This window comes from Halichoerus grypus, chromosome 14 (genome assembly GCF_964656455.1).
Source record: "Halichoerus grypus chromosome 14, mHalGry1.hap1.1, whole genome shotgun sequence".
Lineage (NCBI taxonomy): Eukaryota > Metazoa > Chordata > Mammalia > Carnivora > Phocidae > Halichoerus > Halichoerus grypus.
Genome location: NC_135725.1, coordinates 24,559,022 through 24,580,657, shown reverse-complemented (window position 1 = coordinate 24,580,657; position 21,636 = coordinate 24,559,022). Strand labels below are relative to the sequence as shown.

At 35.9% G+C, this 21,636-nt stretch overlaps 1 protein-coding gene and 2 pseudogenes across 7 annotated transcripts in view; 2 read left to right on the top strand and 1 right to left on the bottom strand.

The window, feature by feature from the left end:
* The window catches only part of RMI1 (RecQ mediated genome instability 1), a 96,611-nt gene that overhangs the window by 74,149 nt on the left and 826 nt on the right, over positions 1-21,636 (bottom strand). For 2 of the 7 annotated variants that reach the window (XM_036090560.2, XM_036090562.2), the window contains exons 2-4: positions 16,153-16,213; positions 5,458-5,547; positions 2,076-4,668 (exon numbers count right to left, since the gene is read on the bottom strand). In XM_036090560.2, the coding sequence (XP_035946453.1) occupies positions 2,750-4,636 (1,887 nt within the window). In that variant the 5' untranslated portion in view covers positions 4,637-4,668; positions 5,458-5,547; positions 16,153-16,213 and the 3' untranslated portion in view covers positions 2,076-2,749. The other 5 variants (XM_036090561.2, XR_013443650.1, XM_078061292.1 and 2 more) reach the window with 5 other exon arrangements.
* LOC118534596 (uncharacterized) lies at positions 5,542-20,899 on the top strand (annotated as a pseudogene).
* LOC118534612 (U6 spliceosomal RNA) lies at positions 10,588-10,697 on the top strand (annotated as a pseudogene).

Here is a 21,636-nt window from a genome sequence, read left to right as displayed (position 1 = left end):
AAATTTCTTAAGCAGTAACTCCAAATATTCCTTTTTTCTCTTTCTGGGACTACAGTTACATTAAAGTTAGCCCATCTCTCTGTTATATTCTTTTCTTTTCTTTTTTTTTTAAAGATTTTATTTATTTGACAGAGAGAGACACAGCGAGAGAGGGAACACAAGCAGGGGGAGTGGGAGAGAGCGAAGCAGGCTTCCCACGGAGCAGGGAGCCCGATGCGGGGCTTGATCCCAGGATCCCGGGATCATGACCTGAGCTGAAGGTAGACCTTTAATGACTGAGCCACCCAGGTGCCCCTTTTCTGGTTCTTTTCCATCCTTTGGACTCTCTATACATCATTCTGAATTTTTTTCTTCTGACCAAACTTAATTCACTATTCCTACAGTTATATTTCACCTGATGTTAAACTCATTCACTAAATTCTTAATTTTAGCTTTGTTTTTGTCTTTTAAATTCCTAATTCCCTACTGAATTTTGTTCAAAAATTTAACAGTAGAATGAGAGAAGCAAGTAAGTACAGTAAAACATACATAATATTAGTCGGTACAATGTATAGGACAGCATGAAAGTAGGCAGGGAAATACTTCAATGGGCACCTAAAGCTTAAGTTGAGTTGGAAATCTATATGAATGAATCTGGGAGGGAGGGGGATCACCATGAGCTTCAGTATAAAAACATGAGCTATATTCCCCACATGTTTGGGGAATTACAAATTGATATGACTAAATTTAGGGACAGACTAGGTAGGTGGAGAGTAACAGAGCAAGATGAAGCTCAAAAAGAAGGCAAGAGCCAGATCACAAAAGATCTTACACACTAGATGAAGAGTTTGTACTTCACCCTGTAAGTAAGGGGCAAGGAGGAGGTTAATATTAAAGATTAACAAAGAGAAAACAACAAATTTATTCTAGAAAGACCATTCAGATAGAATTATGGGAAAAGGTTTCAAGACAAAATAAGTCATAGATCAATAAGTAAACCTACTGGAATAATCGAGGCCAGAGAAGACCAGAACCAGAATCACAGCACCAATATAGAAGGTTGTACGCAGGGGCGCCTGGGTGGCTCAGATGGTTAAGCATCTGCCTTCAGCTCAGGTCATGATCCCAGGGTCATGGGATCAAGCCCCGCATCAGGCTCCCTGCTCTGTGGAAAGCCTGCTTCTCCCTCTCTTGCTCTCCCTGCTTGTGTTCTGTCTCTGGGCTGTCTCTCTGTCAAATAAATAAAATCTTTAAAAAAAAAAAAGGATGTACCCAGTCTTCAGGGACTGAATATGAAGAGAAAATAAGGTCCAATCCCAGCTTTCAAGCACTAGTCACAGAGGTAAATGTTCAGAACATTTAAGAGAAAGATCACAAAAGATAATGCCATCTCACTTAGATCTCTTGCAGTAAAAGAGTTATGCAAGTTTACAGAAGAGGCAAAATCTGTGTTGTGCCTTGAATTCTGATTATCATCCTTCAAACACAACAAAGGTTTTAAAAATATTTTTTACTGTATCTATATCATAATTGTACATATGTATTTCTCTTCTAGGTATTTTTCTATTATGTTATTTTAACTAAAACAAAACACCATGTTTTTTTCTTACTTAAGTATTTGTTTAATGTTTTAAAACTTAAGACACTTTAGGGCACCTGTCTGGCTCAGTCCATAGAGCATACAACTCCTGATCTCATGGTCAGGAATTCAAGCCCCAGATTGGGTGTAGAGGTTACTTTAAAAAAAACTGAAAACACTTTAAATTTCTAAAGACAAAAGATTAATAAAAGTAACTTTACTTTTCAAATGTGACTTTTTAACAGCAAAGTGGAAAAGTGGTAAACAGTCTCCATTTAAAAAAAAAAAATTCAGTATTCCCAACAAAACTAAAGATAGGCTTATATATAGCACTAATTCAGAAAGGGGATGGGGGGCGCCTGGGTGGCTCAGTCGGTTAGTGTGCCTTCAGCTCAGGTCATGAGCCCCCACGTCGGGCTTTCTGCTCAGTGGGGAGCCTGCTTCTCCCTCTCCCTCTGCCGGCTGCTCCCCCTGTTTGTATTCTCTCTCTGTCATAAATATATAAAATCTTTAAAAAAAAAGGGGGGGGATAATACATAAGACATGGACAAAACACCTTATTTTAATCCAAAAAAAGTATTTACTGAATCTTATATTCAAGTTTTCAATATGCCACTTGAGATAAATTATCCTTGAAAATAATTAAACCATTCAATATAATCTCTGAAATAGTATCTAGTTAACATAATATTTGCCTTAAGTATACCAGACAAATATTTACTATCAGCAAAATAAAAACAAACAAAGCATTTTTGCATCTGAAAGCCTGACATTCTGATCCACTGGATTTAGATTTTTTCCTTAAGTATAATAATATTAAAAAATCTCTTTGGGTACTCAACATATTAGAAGTACAACTACCTATTTATAATTGCTAACTTCAAACAATATGACTCATCAGTAAACACCAACACAATACTTTAGCAATCATCTTATGTGGAATGACAAGTGGAAAACAAAACAACAATGGGTCACCAAATTCTTTCATCTGTTACTATAAAAAAAAATTTATTTAAAAAACCTAAATACACAAACATGATTAAACATTTAAAAATTAAACTGAAATAAGTTATAAGACTTCCTTTTTCCCTTTTACAAGAAAAAAAAAGTTTCAAACATAAAAGGTCAAATTTAGTTCTAAATATTTTCTTGGGTTTTTTTTTAATTGTTTTCTAATACTATTTTATTAAATTATTTATCCAGTCGCTTCTTTAGGTTCTCAAGGTGTTCCATTTCAACATCTTGTAATGCCAGTACCATTGCTTTAGACAAGGAGGGATTATATGAAATAGTCATTAAACAGCACAAATCTATTAAATCTCTCTGACACTTCTGCAAACCATCCAGGAACTTCTGGTATTGAAGAGGATCTTTTTTTAACTGTTTCATTTCTGGTACTGAAAACCCTATCAAACTAGTAAGTATTTCATCTACAAAGTCTACATCTAGATATGCAGTACCATCGGAAATCTTTGCTGTTATACTCCAAATGCCACCAGAACTTGAAAGATTTCCAGTTAAGGTTACAATAAATGCTTTGACCTTCACTGTTGTAACTTCCTTTGGTTTGCTGGCCATTAGAACAGACAAATAGATAAAGGGTGGAGAATATAAATCCATGGCAATAGAAAGATTAGCGCTGTTCTCTGATGATCTTAAAGAACAAGTCTGTAAATGGTGATCATTTTCATTAGAAATGTGTGAACTCCTTTTTGGTACATAATTTACCAGCTCTCCATTTGATATTGATATTTTATTATTTAAGGAATGTCCATCTGCACTACTGAAGGTTTGTTTTATTTTATTAGCTGTCTCTGAGTCCTTATCTTTATTTGTAAAATCATGGGGAAGGAGTATATTATGAACTGAAAAAATACTACTGCTTTGCTCTCCAGCAGACGGACAACTAAAAGATTTGCCTTCATTAGTCATTTGTTCAGATACATTTTTTTCATTCCAAATACTGTTTCCATTTTTACAAATCAAAGAAAAATTATCTGGAGTATTAGGTTTATGTGAAAATCTCTCTATACTTTCATCTGGGGTTCTGTTCAAAGTAAATGGCTGTAATTCTTTAGTCTTCATTTGTTCTTTCTGGACAGTTTCTTCTAAAAGCAAAGCCTCCTCCAGTGAAAAATCATCTAATTCCCCATCAGTGAAATACATAGATTGATTTGGTGGCTCCTCCTTTGGTTTTGGAGAAATAGTATGTCGTGGTTCAAAACTTGACTGCTTTGTGGGAATAGTATTTGAGGAACTACCTGTACTGAAACATCTTCTTTCTAAGGAGGTGTCATTATTTGCTATAAGCTCATCATTTTCATCAAGACTTGCCAAGAGTTCTTCATCAGAAGGTCCTAATGCAGGATCTAGAACATCTGTAATTCCAGGGATGCTTTGGTTAGGATTATTTGGTATGACTGAAACTATAGGATCAGGTTCCCCAACTAACCTTGCAAGTACTTTTTCTTGGGCATATTCCTCTAAAAGAGCATCTACTTCTCCTCCCAACACCTTCACATTTTCTGGTTTCAATAAGAGAACACCAAGACGGAAAGAAATGTTTCCATAAATCAGAATTTTTGTACCTGGGGGAAGATCACTATGAAGAGCTGGAATAGACTGATATTCCATTCCCTGCATTTGTACTATTCCATCAGTTAGCTGTAGCATCAACATTCGTGAAGGCTTTGCTTCCCAAGGTTTTGGGGTTACTTGTGTTTCAGCTGTAATTAGGTCATTCGTTGTATTCTTTCCTCTCAACTTTTGTATCTGGGAATACGCAGGTTGACTGACATCAACCAATGAATTAATCTGCAGAGCGAAAAATCCATTCAGTTCTCCTTTTGGAACTTCTAAAATGCCATCAGGTAAAACAGGATGTTCCAAATCTCTCAGATCAGTAAGAAGCCATTGCTCAAACACTTGTTTATTCATTTGTGCCTGACTCAAATTAACATTATCATTTTCTTCTTGGATCCAGTTAATACAAGCTTCCAGCCACATTAGAGGTACTTTAACATGCCATGTAGCTAAAAGCCAGGTTTCAACTCTTAATGCAATATTAGTTACACTCATTTCTTTTAAAATAAATATTATGCGTGTATTACCTGAAAACAAAAAAACAAAAAAAAATTATGATAATTCAGTACATTTAAATATAGTTTCTACAATTTTCTACAACCCACAGGTATAACCACACCCATTAGATTTTTCTCTCTTTAGCATCTTAAAATTCTTTGACTTTCCGCATGGCCAAAATTCAAATACTACAAGTCATCAGATGATACAGTGAGAAAAGCAAAAGGTTTGAGACAGATATTTCAGGTTTGAAAGCTAACTGTCAAATTACAAGCTCTGTGACCTAATATAAATCTCTTAACTTCTCTAACCCAGTTTTTTCATCTGTAAAGTGTCAATACAACCAATCTATCGTCAAGGGTTGTTGTGAAGATTATATGATTAACATTTGTAAAGCATAACATCAAACCTATGAAAGATAGTCGGTAAAAGGTAGTTATTATTATATTAATAATCAGATTCTAATCACTTAAAATTTAGTCAAGAAACAATAGTCACTAAGGTTCTCTTCACATCTATAATTCATATTCTATTAAAACTTTTACCATTGTGTTTGCCCATCTAGTACTTAAATATGTGGTCTATGATAAAAATATAACAAATAACAATAGATTCTGAACTGATGTAAAGATCTTATTTGTTTGGCTAAATAAATCTCAACAGTCCTATACTTCTGATTTTCTCAGTATAAAAGTGGTTTCAAAACACTAAACACTAATTAACCCTGTGTTCATAAAAGTATTTTTTTTCCTCCCACAGATGAAAATATCTAGAGTTAAAATTTATAAAAGTTTTAATATGACCACAAGAAAACTTACCATTTGGAACAGGAACATAGGATTTGATGACAGGATTTGGAACTGGTTGTTCAGTGGAGTAACTGTTACCTCTACTGTTCAGAAATGGCCCTGGGACAAGAAGCGGTAAGGGTTAAAAGGCGAAGCTGCAGAAAGAATACTGGTCTATTTGCAGGAGTGTAAGAGTTTGGTGGTATGGTTTTGGGGGTTCCTATTATCAGTCAGGGCAGAGTGGAGGTAAAATAATAAAAACATGAGGTTTGGAGTGAGCTAAACAGAAGCAAGTGACCATGAGAAATTCATATAGTCCAAGTGTGCTTCCTTGTCTATATGCTTAACCTCATAGAGTTACTCGTAAAAATTTAAAAAGATAGGAGAGGATGGCCCACAAGGCACTAGCACAGGCACATATCTTGGGCAGCTGGGTCAGGTGACCCAAGGGAGTGATCCAGCTAGCCTCAGCATCCCCACCACCAAGGCCAGTCAGTCACAGGATTTACAGCAGCTTCTACAGGCTGGGAAGTGGGTGCCCAGAAAGTGTCCAAGGTCCACATGCAAAAAGAAATGGAAGCTGAAGCAGGCCAAGGCGGCTCAAGCTGAAATAGAATAGTACAACCTACAAAGAGAGAAAAGTGTCCAAGGCTGAGGAAATTACAGCTCTGGGATCCCATGGCAGGGGTAGTACTGAAGTGGAGAAGGAGACTCAAGAGATGATGACCATCCTCCAGCCCTAATTCCAGTAAAACAGGGATTAAGTCCTAGATAACCTCTTGGCCTTTGAGACATCAACCAGAAATCCATAAAGACTACCACATAAATGGACAGGGGAAGAAGAAAGAAGTGCCTGTTCCAAGGATTGGAATTTTGGATGCCTTCATGGAATATGAAATTTTAGCAAAGCTTGAATTATATTCTTGTGAAAAGGCAGTAAATTATTTCTGTATATTATATAGTAGGTCCTTTTACTTTTTGGAGAATAACAAATCTAGCTTCTTTGTATGAACTTAAAGCTTATCCTAATGTAAATGGTAACTATAGTTAATAATACTGTACTTCTTATTTGCAAACTGCTAAAAGAGCAAATCTTAAAAGTTCTCATCACAAGAAAAAAAATTCTGTTAACTATATATGGTGATGAATGTTAACTAGACTTATTGTGGTAATCATTTCACAACGTATACAAATATCAAATCACTATGTTGAACCACTGAAACTAATAGAATGCCGTATATCAATTATACCTCAATTTTTTAAAAACACACACACACAAAAAAAGAGCTTACCTAAAGATTTCATTTTTTTACCTTGTATTTCTTAGAAATTTAATGCGTATACATTGTCTGGTTCCCTATGTCTTTTAACTCAAGCAACATATACATCAATAGTGACTTTTTCTTTATTAGATGTAAAATAAATGTTTTGGAAAAAAAAAGGGAGGGGGAATTACATGGTTTTCCCCCATAAAGCTTTCTTGAGGTTCAGCGGCTTTATCTATGAGAAAGTAGTAAATAGTTATTTGTAACCTGTGTTAAGCAGCAGACAGCCTTAAAATAGTCCTTTCTGGCTAAGGGTTAGAACAATAGGGGTACCTGGATGGCTCAGTCAGTCGAGCACCTGATTCTTGATTTTGGCTCAGGTGGTGATCTCGGAGCCCTGACTTGGGCTCCATGTTGAGTGTGGAGCCTCCTTGGGATTCTCTCTCTCTTTCTCCCCTCTGCCTCTTGTACACATGCATGCGCTCTCTCTCTCTCTCTCAAATAAATAAGTAAATACATACATACATACATACTAGTATAATTGTTTGGGCTGCTTTTAGTTCCTCTTAATCAAAATTACTATATGACAGAATTCAAGAACTGGTTACATGTTATTACGTGTTATTATCGGGTATACTGATAATCATTTAAAAGTAAAGACTATCATGCACAAAAGCAAAATAAAACAAAATAAAATAGATAGGAGAGCCAGTATATAGTCTAGTGATTCAGAGTATAACTGCCAAATTGTCTCACACTTACAAACTTTGTGACCCTAAACAAGTGATCACATTATTAATTTAACAAATGGTTATAATTTAAAGGAGTTATAGTTGTTTTACATGAATAACATTTTAAAGGAAGGGCTAAAAAGGTCATTATAATTACAGAACTGGTGAATCTTTAGAGTGAAAAAAATTAGAATATATATATATATTTTAATTATATACAAAAAATATAAAATTTCAAAGGTAGGAAAGGTCCCTGGCCCATTGTGATGAAAACTGACCATGTAAAGATTGATCAAAAGACTCTTTAAGGCATTTAAGACTATGGCACCCCTATCCCAAGTCAGAGAGACTGCTCCTAGAGAGGGTAAAAAAGATCTCTAGACTAGGGGATGCCAGAGTACAGCTGAAGTGGAAATAACTTACTGAAAATAGGGGGAAGAAATAAATTCCTAATTCCTAAATGCTGAACACATATTACTCTCTTTTCCAGAAATACCACCGACTAGGCCTATACTCTCCTAGAAAGAAGACAAGAAAATCTTTCTCTGAGCAATCTTACTACCTTAACAGAAAAGACCTAAGGATATTAACACAAGAGATATAATAACAAGAGTTCTCCAATTAAACAGCCCATTTGAGACTGTATCCAGACTCAGAGTTTCAACCAGCTTTCTAGTTCCCCTCTCTTAACTATAACAAGATATCTGAGAAAAGCTTTTAACAATAAGGCACATCAAACAAACAAACAAAAAAATGCAATGCATTGACTATGAAGAGAGACAAAAACTTCAAAAAAGCTATCATTAATATCCTAAGAAAGATTATTATCTGTGTAGTAAGAATAGGATTCTGTAACAAGAAATATTCATAGGATAAAAAACAACTCTTAGAAATTTAAAATATGATAGTGGAAATGAAAAACAGTAGAACGAATGGAAGATAAAGTTAAGAAAATCTCTTCCAAAAGTAAGACATCAGTACAAAGAAATCAATGAAACACACGGGAAAAAAAAAGAATAGCCCAGTTAGTCTAACAGACTAGGAGTTCCAGAAGGAGAAAAGAGAGAAAACAAAGGAGGGAGGGGGAAGGGATAATCAAAGAAATAAATTAAGAAAAATGTCCAGGGATGCCTGGGTGGCTCAGTCGGTTAAAGCCTCTGCCTTCGGCTCATATTATGATCCCAGGGTCCTGGGATCAAGTCCCGCATCGGGCTCCTTGTTCAGTGGGGAGCCTGCTTCTCCTTCTGCCTGCCGCTCCCCCTGCTTGTGCTCTCTCTCTCTGATAAATAAAGAAAATCTTAAAAAAAAGAAAAATTTCCAGAACTTAAAGATAAGAGCCTCTGGATGGAAAGAACCCAATACAATGAATAAAACAGACATACAACAAGGCATTATCTTTATGAAATTTTAGAATGCAGGGATAAAGATGCTGCAAGCTTCCAGAGAAGGATGATAAACAATGAATGAAAATGGTTTTACATGAGAGACGATGGACTCTGAAAAACAAACTGAGGGTTCTAGAGGGGAGAGGGGTGGGAGGATGGGTTAGCCTGGTGATGGGTATTAAAGAGGGCACATTCTGCATGGAGCACTGGGTGTTATGCACAAACAATGAATCATGGAACACTACATCAAAAACTAATGATGTAATGTATGGTGATTAACATAACAATAAAAAATTTTAAAAATGGTTTTAGATTTCTCAATAGAAGCTGGAAGGTAAATGAGCAATTCCTTCAAATTTCTGAATGAAAATTATTTCCAACCTATAAACCTCTACCCAGGCAAAGCATCAATCAAGTATGACAGTGAAATAAAAACATTTTCAGATCAGCATTGTCTAAAACAATTTTTGTAATGGAGGATGTGCTCTAACATAATAGAGAAATAAACCAGGAAAAGGAAGAAGTGAGGGGAAAAGCATTATAGTGAGAAGTATCTGCAGGATGTAAAGGCAAACAGCTCAGAAGGCCTGAGGAGAAATTATTTTTCAAAGAAGATAAAATCATGTGAGACCACTATTTCTAGGATCTCATGTCTTTCTCTTTCTTGGTTTACACCTCTGTTAGTTAGAACATTAACGTATCCCAATGTAGAGGAGAAATTTAAGTAACCATAGGAGTTAGGGGTTGATCTGATGAAAAATGGTAGAGAAAACAAAAAAAGGCCACAAGAGAAAAGAAAATGTTGTACAGGAAATATAAAGCAATATTTGTATACTACGTGGCTTAGTTCTAAATAACATGTGTGTACTAATAACAGACACTCTAAATTATCTGACAGAAATTTTAACATAGTTATACAGATTTAATAGCAAAATGGAAAAAGAGGTGTGTGAGGGTAGGGGTGGGTGAGAAAGGTAGGTGGAGAGAGCTAAATTCTCATCTCTATAGTAAAAGTCAATAGATAATGCCTAAAACTGAAAAATCAAGATGTAGCAATATCTGTATGGTTTCCAGAGTTATAGAAGTAAATACAAAAATCAATCTGCTAGAGAAGTTGAAAGTGGTTGCTTTTAGGGAAAGGGAACAAAGGAACAAACAAATCTGCTATTTTTCAAAATAATTCTTTAAAGTTTGATTTTTAAATATATATAAAACTTTTTATTTTAATCTTCTTCCATTGATTTCTTTGTACTGATGTTTAACATGGGGGGGAAGATATTAACTTTACCTTTCATGTGCTCTACTGAGTTTTTCATTTCATTAGAAATAAACAAAATAGTACAAAAGTATGTATGTTTTAAAATTAAAGGTATGAATTATAATAGCGATATATTGGGAGAGATGGTAGCTACACCTGTGGTGAACGTAGCATAATACATAAACTTGCTGAATCACTGTTGCACACCTGAAACTAATATAATATTGTATCAACTATACTAAAAAAAAAAAAAAATTAAAGGTATGAAAGACAAAATGCTTTCCCCCTGAGATCAAGAATAAAACAGATGTTGGGGTGCCTGAGTGGCTCAGTCAGTTAAGCGTCCGACTCTTGATTTCAGCTCAGGTTATGATCTCAGGGTCGTGGGATCTAGCCCCACATTGGGCTCTGTGCTCAGCGCAGAGTCTGCTTGAGATTCTCTCTCCTTCTCCCTCTGTCCCTTCCCCTGCTCGCACGCTCTCTAAATAAATAAAATCTTCTAAAAAAAGAATAAAACAGATGTCCTACTCACTTTGGCAGCACATATACTAAAATTGGAAGGATACAGAGAAGATTAGCATGGCTCCTGTACAAGGATGACATGCAAATTCATCAAGTGTTCCAAATTTTTATGAAATAAAAACTAAAAAACAACAACAACAACACACACACACAAAAAAGAATAAAGCAGGGACGTCTGGGTGGCTCAGTCAGTTAAGCGGTTCCCTCCAGCTCATGATCCTGGGGGTCCTGGGATCAAGTCCTGCATCAGGCTCCTTGCTCAGCGGGAGGCCTGCTTCTCCCTCTGCCTCCCATTCCCCCCTGGGTTGTGCTTTCTCTCTCTCTCTCTCACAAATAAATAAATAAAATCTTTAAAAATAAATAAATAAATAAATAAATAAATAAATAAATAAATAAAGCAGAGGTCTACTCTCAACATTTTAACATTTACCGGAGGCCTCTGTGAGTGCAATAAGGCAAGAAAAAGAAATAAAAGGTATATAGATTAAAACAAAAAAATAGCATGCATAAAGATATATAGACCAATAGAACAGCATGAAGAGCCCAGAAACAAGCCCTCATATATATATACTCCAGTGATCTTTGACAAGGGTGCCAAGATAACACAAAAGAGAAAGAATAGCCTCTTCAATAAATGGTGCTAGGAAAACTGGATATCCACATGCAAAAGAATGAAAATGTACCCTTGTCTTATACCATATTCAAAAATTAACTCAAAATGGAGATCTAAATGTAAGACCTGCAACTATAAAACTACCAGAAGAAAATATAGGAGGAAAAGCTTCATAACACTAGAATAGGCAATGATATCTTGGATGTGATACCAAAATAATAAGTAACAAAAGCAAAAACAGACAAATAGAACTACATCAAACTTAAAACTTCTGTTCAGGGGTGCCCTGGGGGGCTCAGTCAGTTAAATATCTGCCTTCGGCTCAGGTCATGATCCCAGGGTCCTGGGATCGAGTCCCACATCTGGCTCCCTGCTCAGTGGGGAGCCTGGTTCTTCCTCTTCTCCCTGCCAGTGTTTTCTCTCGCTATCTCTGCCTCTCTCTCTCAAATAAATAAATAAAATCTTAAAAAAAAAAATTTTTTTAATAAATAAAACTTCTGTTCAGCAAAGGAAACAAAAGAGTGAAAAAGCAACCCAGGAAATGGGAGAAACATTTGCAAACCATAATCTGATAAGGGATTAATATTCAGAATATATAAAGAACTCAACTCAATAATTAAAAAAATTTTTTTTTAATTTTTTTTTTTTTTTTTAAGATTTTTATTTATTTGCGAGAGAGAGAATGAGAGACAGAGAGCATGAGAAGGAGGAGGGTCAGAGGGAGAAGCAGACTCCCTGCTGAGCAGGGAGCCCGATGTGGGACTCGATCCCGGGACTCCAGGATCATGACCTGAGCCGAAGGCAGTCGCTTAACCAACTGAGCCACCCAGGCGCCCCATTAAAAAAATTTAATGGGCAAAAAACATACAGACATTTTCCCAAAGATATACGAATGGCAAACAAACATATGAAAAGATGCCCACCATCATCATCATCATGAGAAATGCAAATCAAAACTGCAATGAGATATCACTTCAGACCCCTTACAATGGCAACTAGCCAAAACCAAAACAAAACCAAAGAAAATAACAAGTGTTGGTGAAGATGTGGAGAAATTGGAACCCTTACCCACTGTTGGTGGGATTGTAAAATGGTGCAGCAGCTATGGAAAACAGTATGGAGGTACCTCAAAAATGATAAATAGAACTGCCATATGATCCAGCAATCCCAGTTCTAGGTATATATCCAAAAGAATTGAAAACAGAATCTCCAAGAGGTATTTACAAACCCATATTCATTATGGCATTATTCACAATTGACAAGATGTAAAAGCAACCTAGTTGTTCAACAACAGATAAATGGATAAAGAAAATGTGGTACATAGATAAGAAAGAATATTAATTGGCCTAAAAAAAGTGGGGGGAGGGAAGAAATCACATCATAGGCTATAACAAACATGAACCTTAAGGACATTATGCTCAGTGAAATAAGCTAATCACAAAAGACAAAAACTGCATGATTCTACTTACATGGAGTATGTAAAGTAATCAAACTCATAAAAACAGAAAGTAGATGTGGTTGCCAGAGACGAGGGGAGGAAAAAATGGGGAGTTGTTGTTCAATGTATATAGAATCTCATTCATGCAGGATGAAAAAGTTCCAGAGATCTATTGTACAACAACGTGTATATAGTTAACAGTATCATAATGTATACTTAAAGTTGTTTAGAGGTTAAATTTATGTGTTTTCTACAATAAGAAAGAGAGAAGTCAAGAGTGAAGAGGAGAAAAAAAAAGAAATTACTTCTAAAATAAAGATAACATGAATGTTTATGAAGAAAGCACTGAAGAATCTACAAAATAGCTACATGGCGGGCGCCTGGGTGGCTCAGTTGGTTAAGCGACTGCCTTCGGCTCAGGTCATGATCCTGGAGTCCCTGGATCGAGTCCCGCATCGGGCTCCCTGCTCGGCGGGGGGTCTGCTTCTCCCTCTGACCCTAACCCCTCTCATGCTCTCTGTCTCTCATTCTCTCTCTCTCAAATAAATAAATAAAATCTTTAAAAAAAAAAAAAAAAAAATAGCTACATGGCCTAATAAATGAGTTAGCAAGATGCATCTTTTCCATGCTATTTAGTGCTACATTTTTCACACTTTTGTGCTTTTTGTTGCCGATTTCACTGTTTCAAATGGCCCCCAGCATAGTGCTGAAGTGCTGTCTTGTGTTCCCAGGGCAAGAAAGCTGCAATGTGTCAAATGGAAAAAAATGAATCTAACAAAATACATACAGGATATTTATCCTGAAAACTACAAATTACTGATGAAAGAAATCAAAGATGACGAAAACAAATGAAGAGAAGAAAAAAAAATGAAGAGACCCGCTGTGTTGAAGACTCTTTCTTAAGGTTTCAGTTCTCCCCAGCTGATCTATAGATTTAATGCAATTCTATCCAAAATCCCAGCAATCGGTTTTTTTTGTAAAAAATGACAAGCTGATTCAAAAAATTTGTAAGGAAAAAAATAATAAAGTAACAATAAATTTTATAAGGAAAGGCAAAGGAACTACAATAGTCAAGATAATTTTGAAAACAAAATACAAAGTTAAAGGACTAACACTATCTGACTTCAAGACAGTATAAAATTTCATAATCAAGAGAGTGAGGTATTGGCAAAAGGATTAACATATAAGCCCATGGAAAGAGAACACAGTGTAGAAATAGACCCAAGCATAATATAGCCAACTAATTTTCTACAAAGTCGCAGATTCAATGCAACTTCTACAAAGTTGCAAGTCAATGGAAACAGGATAGTCTTTTGAACAACTGGTGCTGAAACAACTGGACATTCATATGAAAATATAAGAACCTCAACCAATACCCCACATCTTATATAAAAAAATTCTAAATGAATCACAGACCTAAATGTGAAAACTGAAACTACAGAAAAGCTATAAGAAAAGTTAAGAGAAAAATCTTTGTGACCTTGGTTTCTTAAAAGTTTTCCTAGGGACAACATCAAAAGTATAATCTAAAAAACTATAAAAAAGAAAGAAAATAAATTGGCCTTTAACAAAATTTTTAAATTTTGCTCTGTGAAAGACACTGTAAAGAATATAAATTTTGGGAGCTTGGGTGGCTCAGTCATTAAGCGTCTGCCTTCGGCTCAGGTCATGGTCCCAGGGTCCTGGGATCGAGCCCCACATCGGGCTCCCTGCTCTGTGGGAAGCCTGCTTCTTCCTCTCCCACTCCCCCTGCTTGTGTTCCCTCTCTCGCTGTGTCTCTCTCTGTCAAATAAATAAATAAAATCTTTAAAAAAAAATTTTTTTTAAAGAATATATTTTTTTTAAGATTTTATTTATTTATTTGAGAGAAAGTGAGAGAGCACGAGAGGAGGGAGGGTCAGAGGGAGAAGCAGACTCCCTGCTGAGCAGGGAGCCCGATGTAGGACTCGATCCTGGGACTCTGGGATCATGACCTGAGCCGAAGGCAGTCGTTTAACCGACTGAGCCACCCAGGTGCCCTGACACTGTAAAGAATATAAAGCCACACACACACACACACAAACACACACGACAAACCACAGACTGAGAGAAATAATTGACAAGACTTATATCCAAAATATATAAAGAATCTATACTTAAAATTCAATAAGAAAACAAACTTAACAAAGTTTTAACATGAATAAAACATCGAATAGGCACTTCACTGAAGAAGATATGCAGATGGCAAATAAACACATTAAAAGATGCTCAATATTATTAGACCTTAAGGAAATGCAAAATTAAAATCACAGTGTGGTACTACACATCTATTAGCATAGCTAAAATAAAAAATAACTGAGAATACCAAATATTAGAATTTTCATACATTGCTGGTGGGAATACAAAATGGCACAGCCACTTCGGAAAACAGATATGCAGTTTCTTAGAAAAACATACACTTAACATAACAACCCAACAATCGCATTACCAGGTAATTACTCAAGAGAAATGAAAACTTACACTACTTAAAAAACTTTTTTGTGAATGTTTATAGTAGCTTTATTCATAATCACTGAAAACAACCCACATGTCCTTCAACTGGTGAATGGATAAATAAATTATGGTACTTCATTACAATGGAATACTATTCAGTAATAAAAAGGAATGAACTACTATTAGATTCAAAAACATGGACGAATGTTGCTAGAGACTGTATCCCCCCCAAAATTCGTATGTTGAAATTCTAATGCCCAATGTGATGGTATTAGGAGTAGGGCTTTAGGTCATGAGGATGGAGCTCTCATGAAAGAGATTATGGCTTTTATAAGAGACCCCCACCACCACCACCACCACCTAGCTACCTTGCCCCTTTCACCGAGGGAGGTTACAGTGAAAGATGGCCATCCACGAACACAGAAGTGGGTCCTCCTCACCAACCCTGAAACTGCTGACATCTTGACCTTGGACTTCCCAGTCTCCACAAAGTAAATTTGTATTGTTTCTAAGCCACCCAGTTTATGGTATTCTGTTAGAGCAGCCTGAACTATACTAAGACAAATGTCAAATGCAGTATGTGAAGTGAAAGAAGCCAAAGACCGCACAATTCCATTTACATGACATTCTAGGAAAAGGAACATTAGCAACGAAAAACAGTTCAATGGTTGCCCAAGACTGAGGGTATAAGAGGGACTGACCACAGGGGCATAAGGAAATTGGGGGCGAGGGGGTGATGAAACTGTTCCAAATCATGATGGTGGTGGTGATAGTGATTTGGCTATGTTTGTTAAAACACACAAAGCTATACACCAAAAAAAACATAAATGTTACTGTATATAAATTATATCTCAATTAAAAAACTGAAGGTAAACATCAAAAGAATAGAAATATAATCATTTCCAAACTAGCCAAGGAAAACAAATAAAGAAAACAATCCAAGAGAAGACACAAAGGAACAGCCCACTACTATAAATAGAAACAATAAAATGGCAGAAACATGTCTAAATCAGCAATCATAATGAATATAGATTAACTCACCTGTTAAGTGAGATTCTCAAAATGAATAAACCAAATCCAGTTGTATGCTTAAAAGATAGACCTAAAACAAAATAACATCAAATATGAAATTAATTAAAAGCATGTTAAAACCTCCAAGCATGATTCCATGAAGCCATAGCTTAGCGACATCTTATCCTCAAGACTAAAAGATCTGTACAGTTGACTGTTGAACACAGGTTTGAACTGCACAGACCCACTTTTATGCGGATATTTTTCAATAATTATAGTACTGTAAATGTATTTTCTCATGGTTTTCTTAATATTACCATTTTCCTTTACTGTAAGAATACAGGAGTATATAGGGATGCCTGGGTGGCTCTGTCAGTTAAGTGTCTGCCTTCGCTAAGGTCACGATCTCAGGGTCCTGGGATCCAGCCCCATGACGGGCTCCCTGCTCAGCGAGGAGCCTGCTTCTCCCTCTCCCTCTGCTCTACCCCATCTACCCCCTTCCTCATGCTCTCTCTCTCCATCTCAGATAAATAAAATCTTTAAAAAAAAAAAAAAAAGAATACAGTATATAGTACCTGTAACATAAAATATGTGCTAACTGATTACTCATGTTATTGGCAAAGCTTCTGGTCAATAGTAAGCTATTAGTAGTTATAGAGGAGTCGAAAGTTAAGGGGATTTTCGACAGTGTGGGGGTCAGCATCCCTAACCCCAGCTCTGTTCAAGGGTCAATTGTACTTACATAACCTAAGATTCCAAAGTGCTATTTTATTGCATCTGTTGTCATTTTTTTAACCTCAAAAATTAAGCCAGATTCATGGCTCTTAGGTGTGTTCATTCAGTAAGTTACCTATATCCTCCACAAAATTTAAACACATTGGCAGATGGACCTAGTATAATTTGCAAAGGTGTTATAGTAATGTAATGACAGTCATTAAGTAAACTGAAATTCGGACAAAGCGTACTTTCAGTTGAGTTATAAACTGTTTAAGTAAATTATCAAGCATAAATGTCACAATTACAATTAAGTTGTTTGCAGAATGTTTTGTACTATAAATCACTCTGGGTACAGTATATACCCCTAAAATTATGACATGGAGCCACATAAATACAAATGCTACTTTCTACCTGACCCTGTTATATACTAGGAGATAATACTATGGATACTTCTAGGAGGAGGAAGGAACAAATGAGAAAGGAAGGAAGACTGACTGGCTGTGAGTTGAAAAGGTCAAGGCTGGACAGAAAATGAAATGAACAAGGATGAATTTCAGAGATATCCATCCTATATCCCAGCAGGTACAGCTGTATAAATAGAGATAAAGATAAGGGTTTGCTGAAAATAAAAATTAAAACTTTTTATTTGTAAGATTTTTAGCTTTTTTCAAAATACTTTTACATCTGTAATATTACACCTAAACCTCAAAAATAATAACATGAAAGAGTAAGTACTGTCATCTTTTTAAGATGAATAAAACTGAGGCATGAAGATTAAGACATAAAGATCTTATATAGTAACAGACCCAGAACTATAATGTAAGTTCTTCTAATATCCATTCCTAGGCCTTTTGCTAGACCCTGTCGACTTCTGTGAAAAGAGGAAGTATAGCCAGTCCCTCATTTACATATAAAACCCACTTACATACAAAACACAATCATAAAAAGTCATTCTACAAGAGCACTACACTGCTATTACAATGAACAGACTTTTCTCAGATCTCATTTAAATAATAAGCTCATCTAGTGCATTCTAAATTATTTCATTTGCAATGTCAAGTGAAAGAAAAACTTAACATTACCCACTGCATCTATCTGCAACAGCTTCAAAACAACAGTGCCATGGTTAATTACTACTTTTCCTCTGCTATAACTCTGCAAAAATACCACATAAAACAACTTCAAACTTTTTAAAAATTACAAACTAATATTTTAAAACATGTATCCATTTTTTTTTTTTCTTTTACTTCAAACATGCACTTCCTTGTTAGCGTTGTTAACATGACAACTGACAAACTCCTTTCAAATGACAGTTGGGACAAATTCTGAGAAACACTGCTCAGTGAACCACAACTACATTATTCTATTAATGTGTGGCATTCCTAATTAATAATCTTCTCCAAGTACTATCCTCTTGGATTTAAATCTCCACTTCTCGAGCTGACATACTATAATTTTATAATAATGTTACCATAAGTAGGCAAAGAAAAAAATTCTAATGACTAAAACCCCAAAAGATAACCAAGACATATTTAGAACACAAGTAAATGTGATAAGACATACTTAACATTGTGCCAAGCACTCAAATATAGCTAATCTCAAGTATTTTACCAAAACAGTCAAGAACTTTGGGGGAAAAACTGACTGCTAAATGAACATCTGTTACACAGAATTCATTTAAAAGCAAAGTAATTATAGGCTATACTGATCAGAGACATGGATATCGTCCGTCCCCCCCCCACCGACCAACTGCATGTTCCATACATAATAGGATTTTTTCCTACAGGTTACAGAGAAAATTTTATTATCCTGAGATCTAGTCCCCACATGGGGCTCCTTGCTCAGTGGGGAACCTGCTTCTCCGTCTGCCTGACACTCCCTGCTTCTGCGCCCTCTCTCTCTCTCTTGCTCTCTCTCTGATAAATAAATAAATAAAATCTTTAAAAAAAATAAACGTTTAATTAAGTGGAAAAGTATTATCACGTGGGATCTATATTTATTATGAAGTTTAGACTGGGTTTCAATAACCAAACCTGTTAATAATTTAATAAATTGTATTACTTGCATCTACTCCTGAGAATTCTTAAGGTTTTCCTTCCTCTCTTTCTGGAGAAACTGAGCAATCACAGTCACAGCAGGTAGAAACAACTGAAGAGGGGAGGTGTGAGCTGGAGAGCACCATTTCCCAACTGCTCATACACAATGAACAGCCCCTGATCCTCAAGAACATCATTGTCCAAGAAAAGAAAAAAAAATAGGGAAAGGTATGTTTTTTAAATTGTACATTAAGAAATGTTCATACCATCACTTCTTTGACTCTCCAAAACGAATCTTAAGAAAACAATCAGAAAGGAGGACAAAGATTTATGTGCCAGAATGTTTATCACTGTTGATATAGTATGGAAAAAAAGAGAAACAATCTAAATGTTCAACAACAGGGGGGGAAAATTACACTAAATTGGATCCATGAAATGGAAGGTTATAGTCTTTAAAAAAAATTCCTAAAACCCTTTTTAATAACATGAAAATATGTTCATATTTTATTTTGTTAGGAAAAAGGCCAGATAGAAAATTACATACATTTAATCCCCATTAATTTCATAATCATGAAAAAATGCTTTCTAAAAAACTGATTTTATACACACTAAACTTAACACAATAATCTACATTTAAGTTCTTGACTGCAGGAACTGACCAGGAAATTATAATAAAGTAGGAAAATCCTACCATGCACCACAAAGACTTAGACATATTGGATTTATAAGTTAATTTTCAGTCAGCCTCACCTATTCCATTTTTTAAAAACTGAACAAATGGCAGAAGTACCATCCTTTTGGACATTGTATGTGGCATTCAACAAATAGCTGAGACTTAAAAGCACTAACAAATATTGAAATCATAATCATTCCATGTTTACATTAGCTTCATCTAAAAAGTATGTCTTAACTCACTGGGGATAACTTCAAAATTTTGAGAAGGTATTCTCTGAAAGTTAGGGGGAAAAGTTATATTTAATGACTGAAATTAGAAGGAAGTTATCAGTGGGGCTGTTTGTGGATCCTCCATAACCTATTGTAAGGAAAAGACAGAAAGAGAATAGGTTTAGGAGCTTGAATCCCACCTCTGCTATGTGACTTAGGACACGTTCTTTAACTTCTCAGTCTTAATTTTCTTTTTTTTTTTTAAGATTTTATTTATTTATTTTTTTGAGTAAGAAAGCACAAGCAGGGGGAGCAGCAGAGGGAGAGGGAGAAGCAGGCTACTGGCTGAGCAGGGAGCCCCACCCAGGGCTCGATCCCAGGACCCCGAGATCATGACAGGAGCGGAAGGCAGACGCTTAACGGACTGAGCCACCCAGGCGCCCGGTGTCTTAATTTTCTTATCCGTAAAACAAAGATAACAACTTATTCGTAGAACTGTAGTAAGCTTTAAAACTGCCAGCACAAGGTAGGGCACATAGTGAGGAACTCAGGAAATGGTAGTTATAAATACAATCATCCAGCTGGCTAGCGTACAATCTCAATTATGTTAGCTTATCTAAAGTAAAGTAAATACTAGCTCTAAATTCACTGAGAGTTCAAAATGACCATAAAATTAATTATACAAGACAGGAGCCACTGAATGTATCCATCAAGTTGGCAAGTCCTTGAATAAGCAAAAGTACAATACAGTAGTTTAGTTAAAAACAATAGATGAAAAAATGGTGAAAAGACAGACTTTCCTGTTATTTAAAGAGTAACCCTAAAAAGTAAATTAAAACAGGTTAAGGAGGAAACACGTGGAAAAAGAAGAAAGAAGAAAAACCCTATCAGGTACTGGCATCTAAAAAAGGTCAGTAACAGCTTTCACCAGTTAGGGTCCAGTCAGAAGACTGCGAAACTGGGAGGAGGAAGTTCTTAGATAGAGCTGTTTACTTTGTTTTCCTTCTCTTCCCTTTATCAAGGTAGAAAATGATGGCTACACCAGAAATACTAGCTTGAAAGAAAGCAGCAGTAGTACAGTACCCCTGTATGTGCCTCTTAGAGTTAGTAAAATGTCCCAGGTTTTAAACGGCAATTAAATGTTGCAAATCCTGACTAGCAGATTAAATCTCTATAATCCAAGTATTCCCAACCCCTACATACATGCATCAATTCTTGGTTGAATATTTAATAAAGACCTGAACCATGTAACATAGAATCAAAACGTGAACTAAGTTTTACCTCTTAACAAGACTCTTCGTGAAGATACACTCTTCATGGAGGGGGACATTCACAAAAAATTACATTACCATTTAAAGGGACCTACAAACTCCACAATCCCAGGCACTATGCTCTAACACTATTTAACTATCCTCCTAGCCAGTAAATGTTCATGCTTCATGAAGTCCTCAGTTCCCCCAAACAAGAGTTTCTTCCTAATCAGGCAAGTAAAAGATAATGGATGAACGCAATCATACAATAAACGACGCTGGTTACATCCATTTTGCGAATTATTCAAGAGGGAAATCAAGTTACAATAGGATGAATCAGCACAAATTCATCATTACAAAATATATATGTGTATTCTGCTAATGGTGGACTTGGCTTTATATGTAAATTATAACATCTTTATGCTTCAACACATATTTGGGGGTGTGAGTGAAGGCTAGATGGTCGAAGAGTAAGGATATGGATACTGGCTACTACCAGGCCAGGCGATTTCCCAGGGTCGTCACCGACTCGAAGTGACCTTAAGGGCCTTAACAAAAGAAATCATCAAAGCTTGGCACAGGGCCTTAGAAGTAACCGAACACAAAGCAAGTACAAACTTGAACAC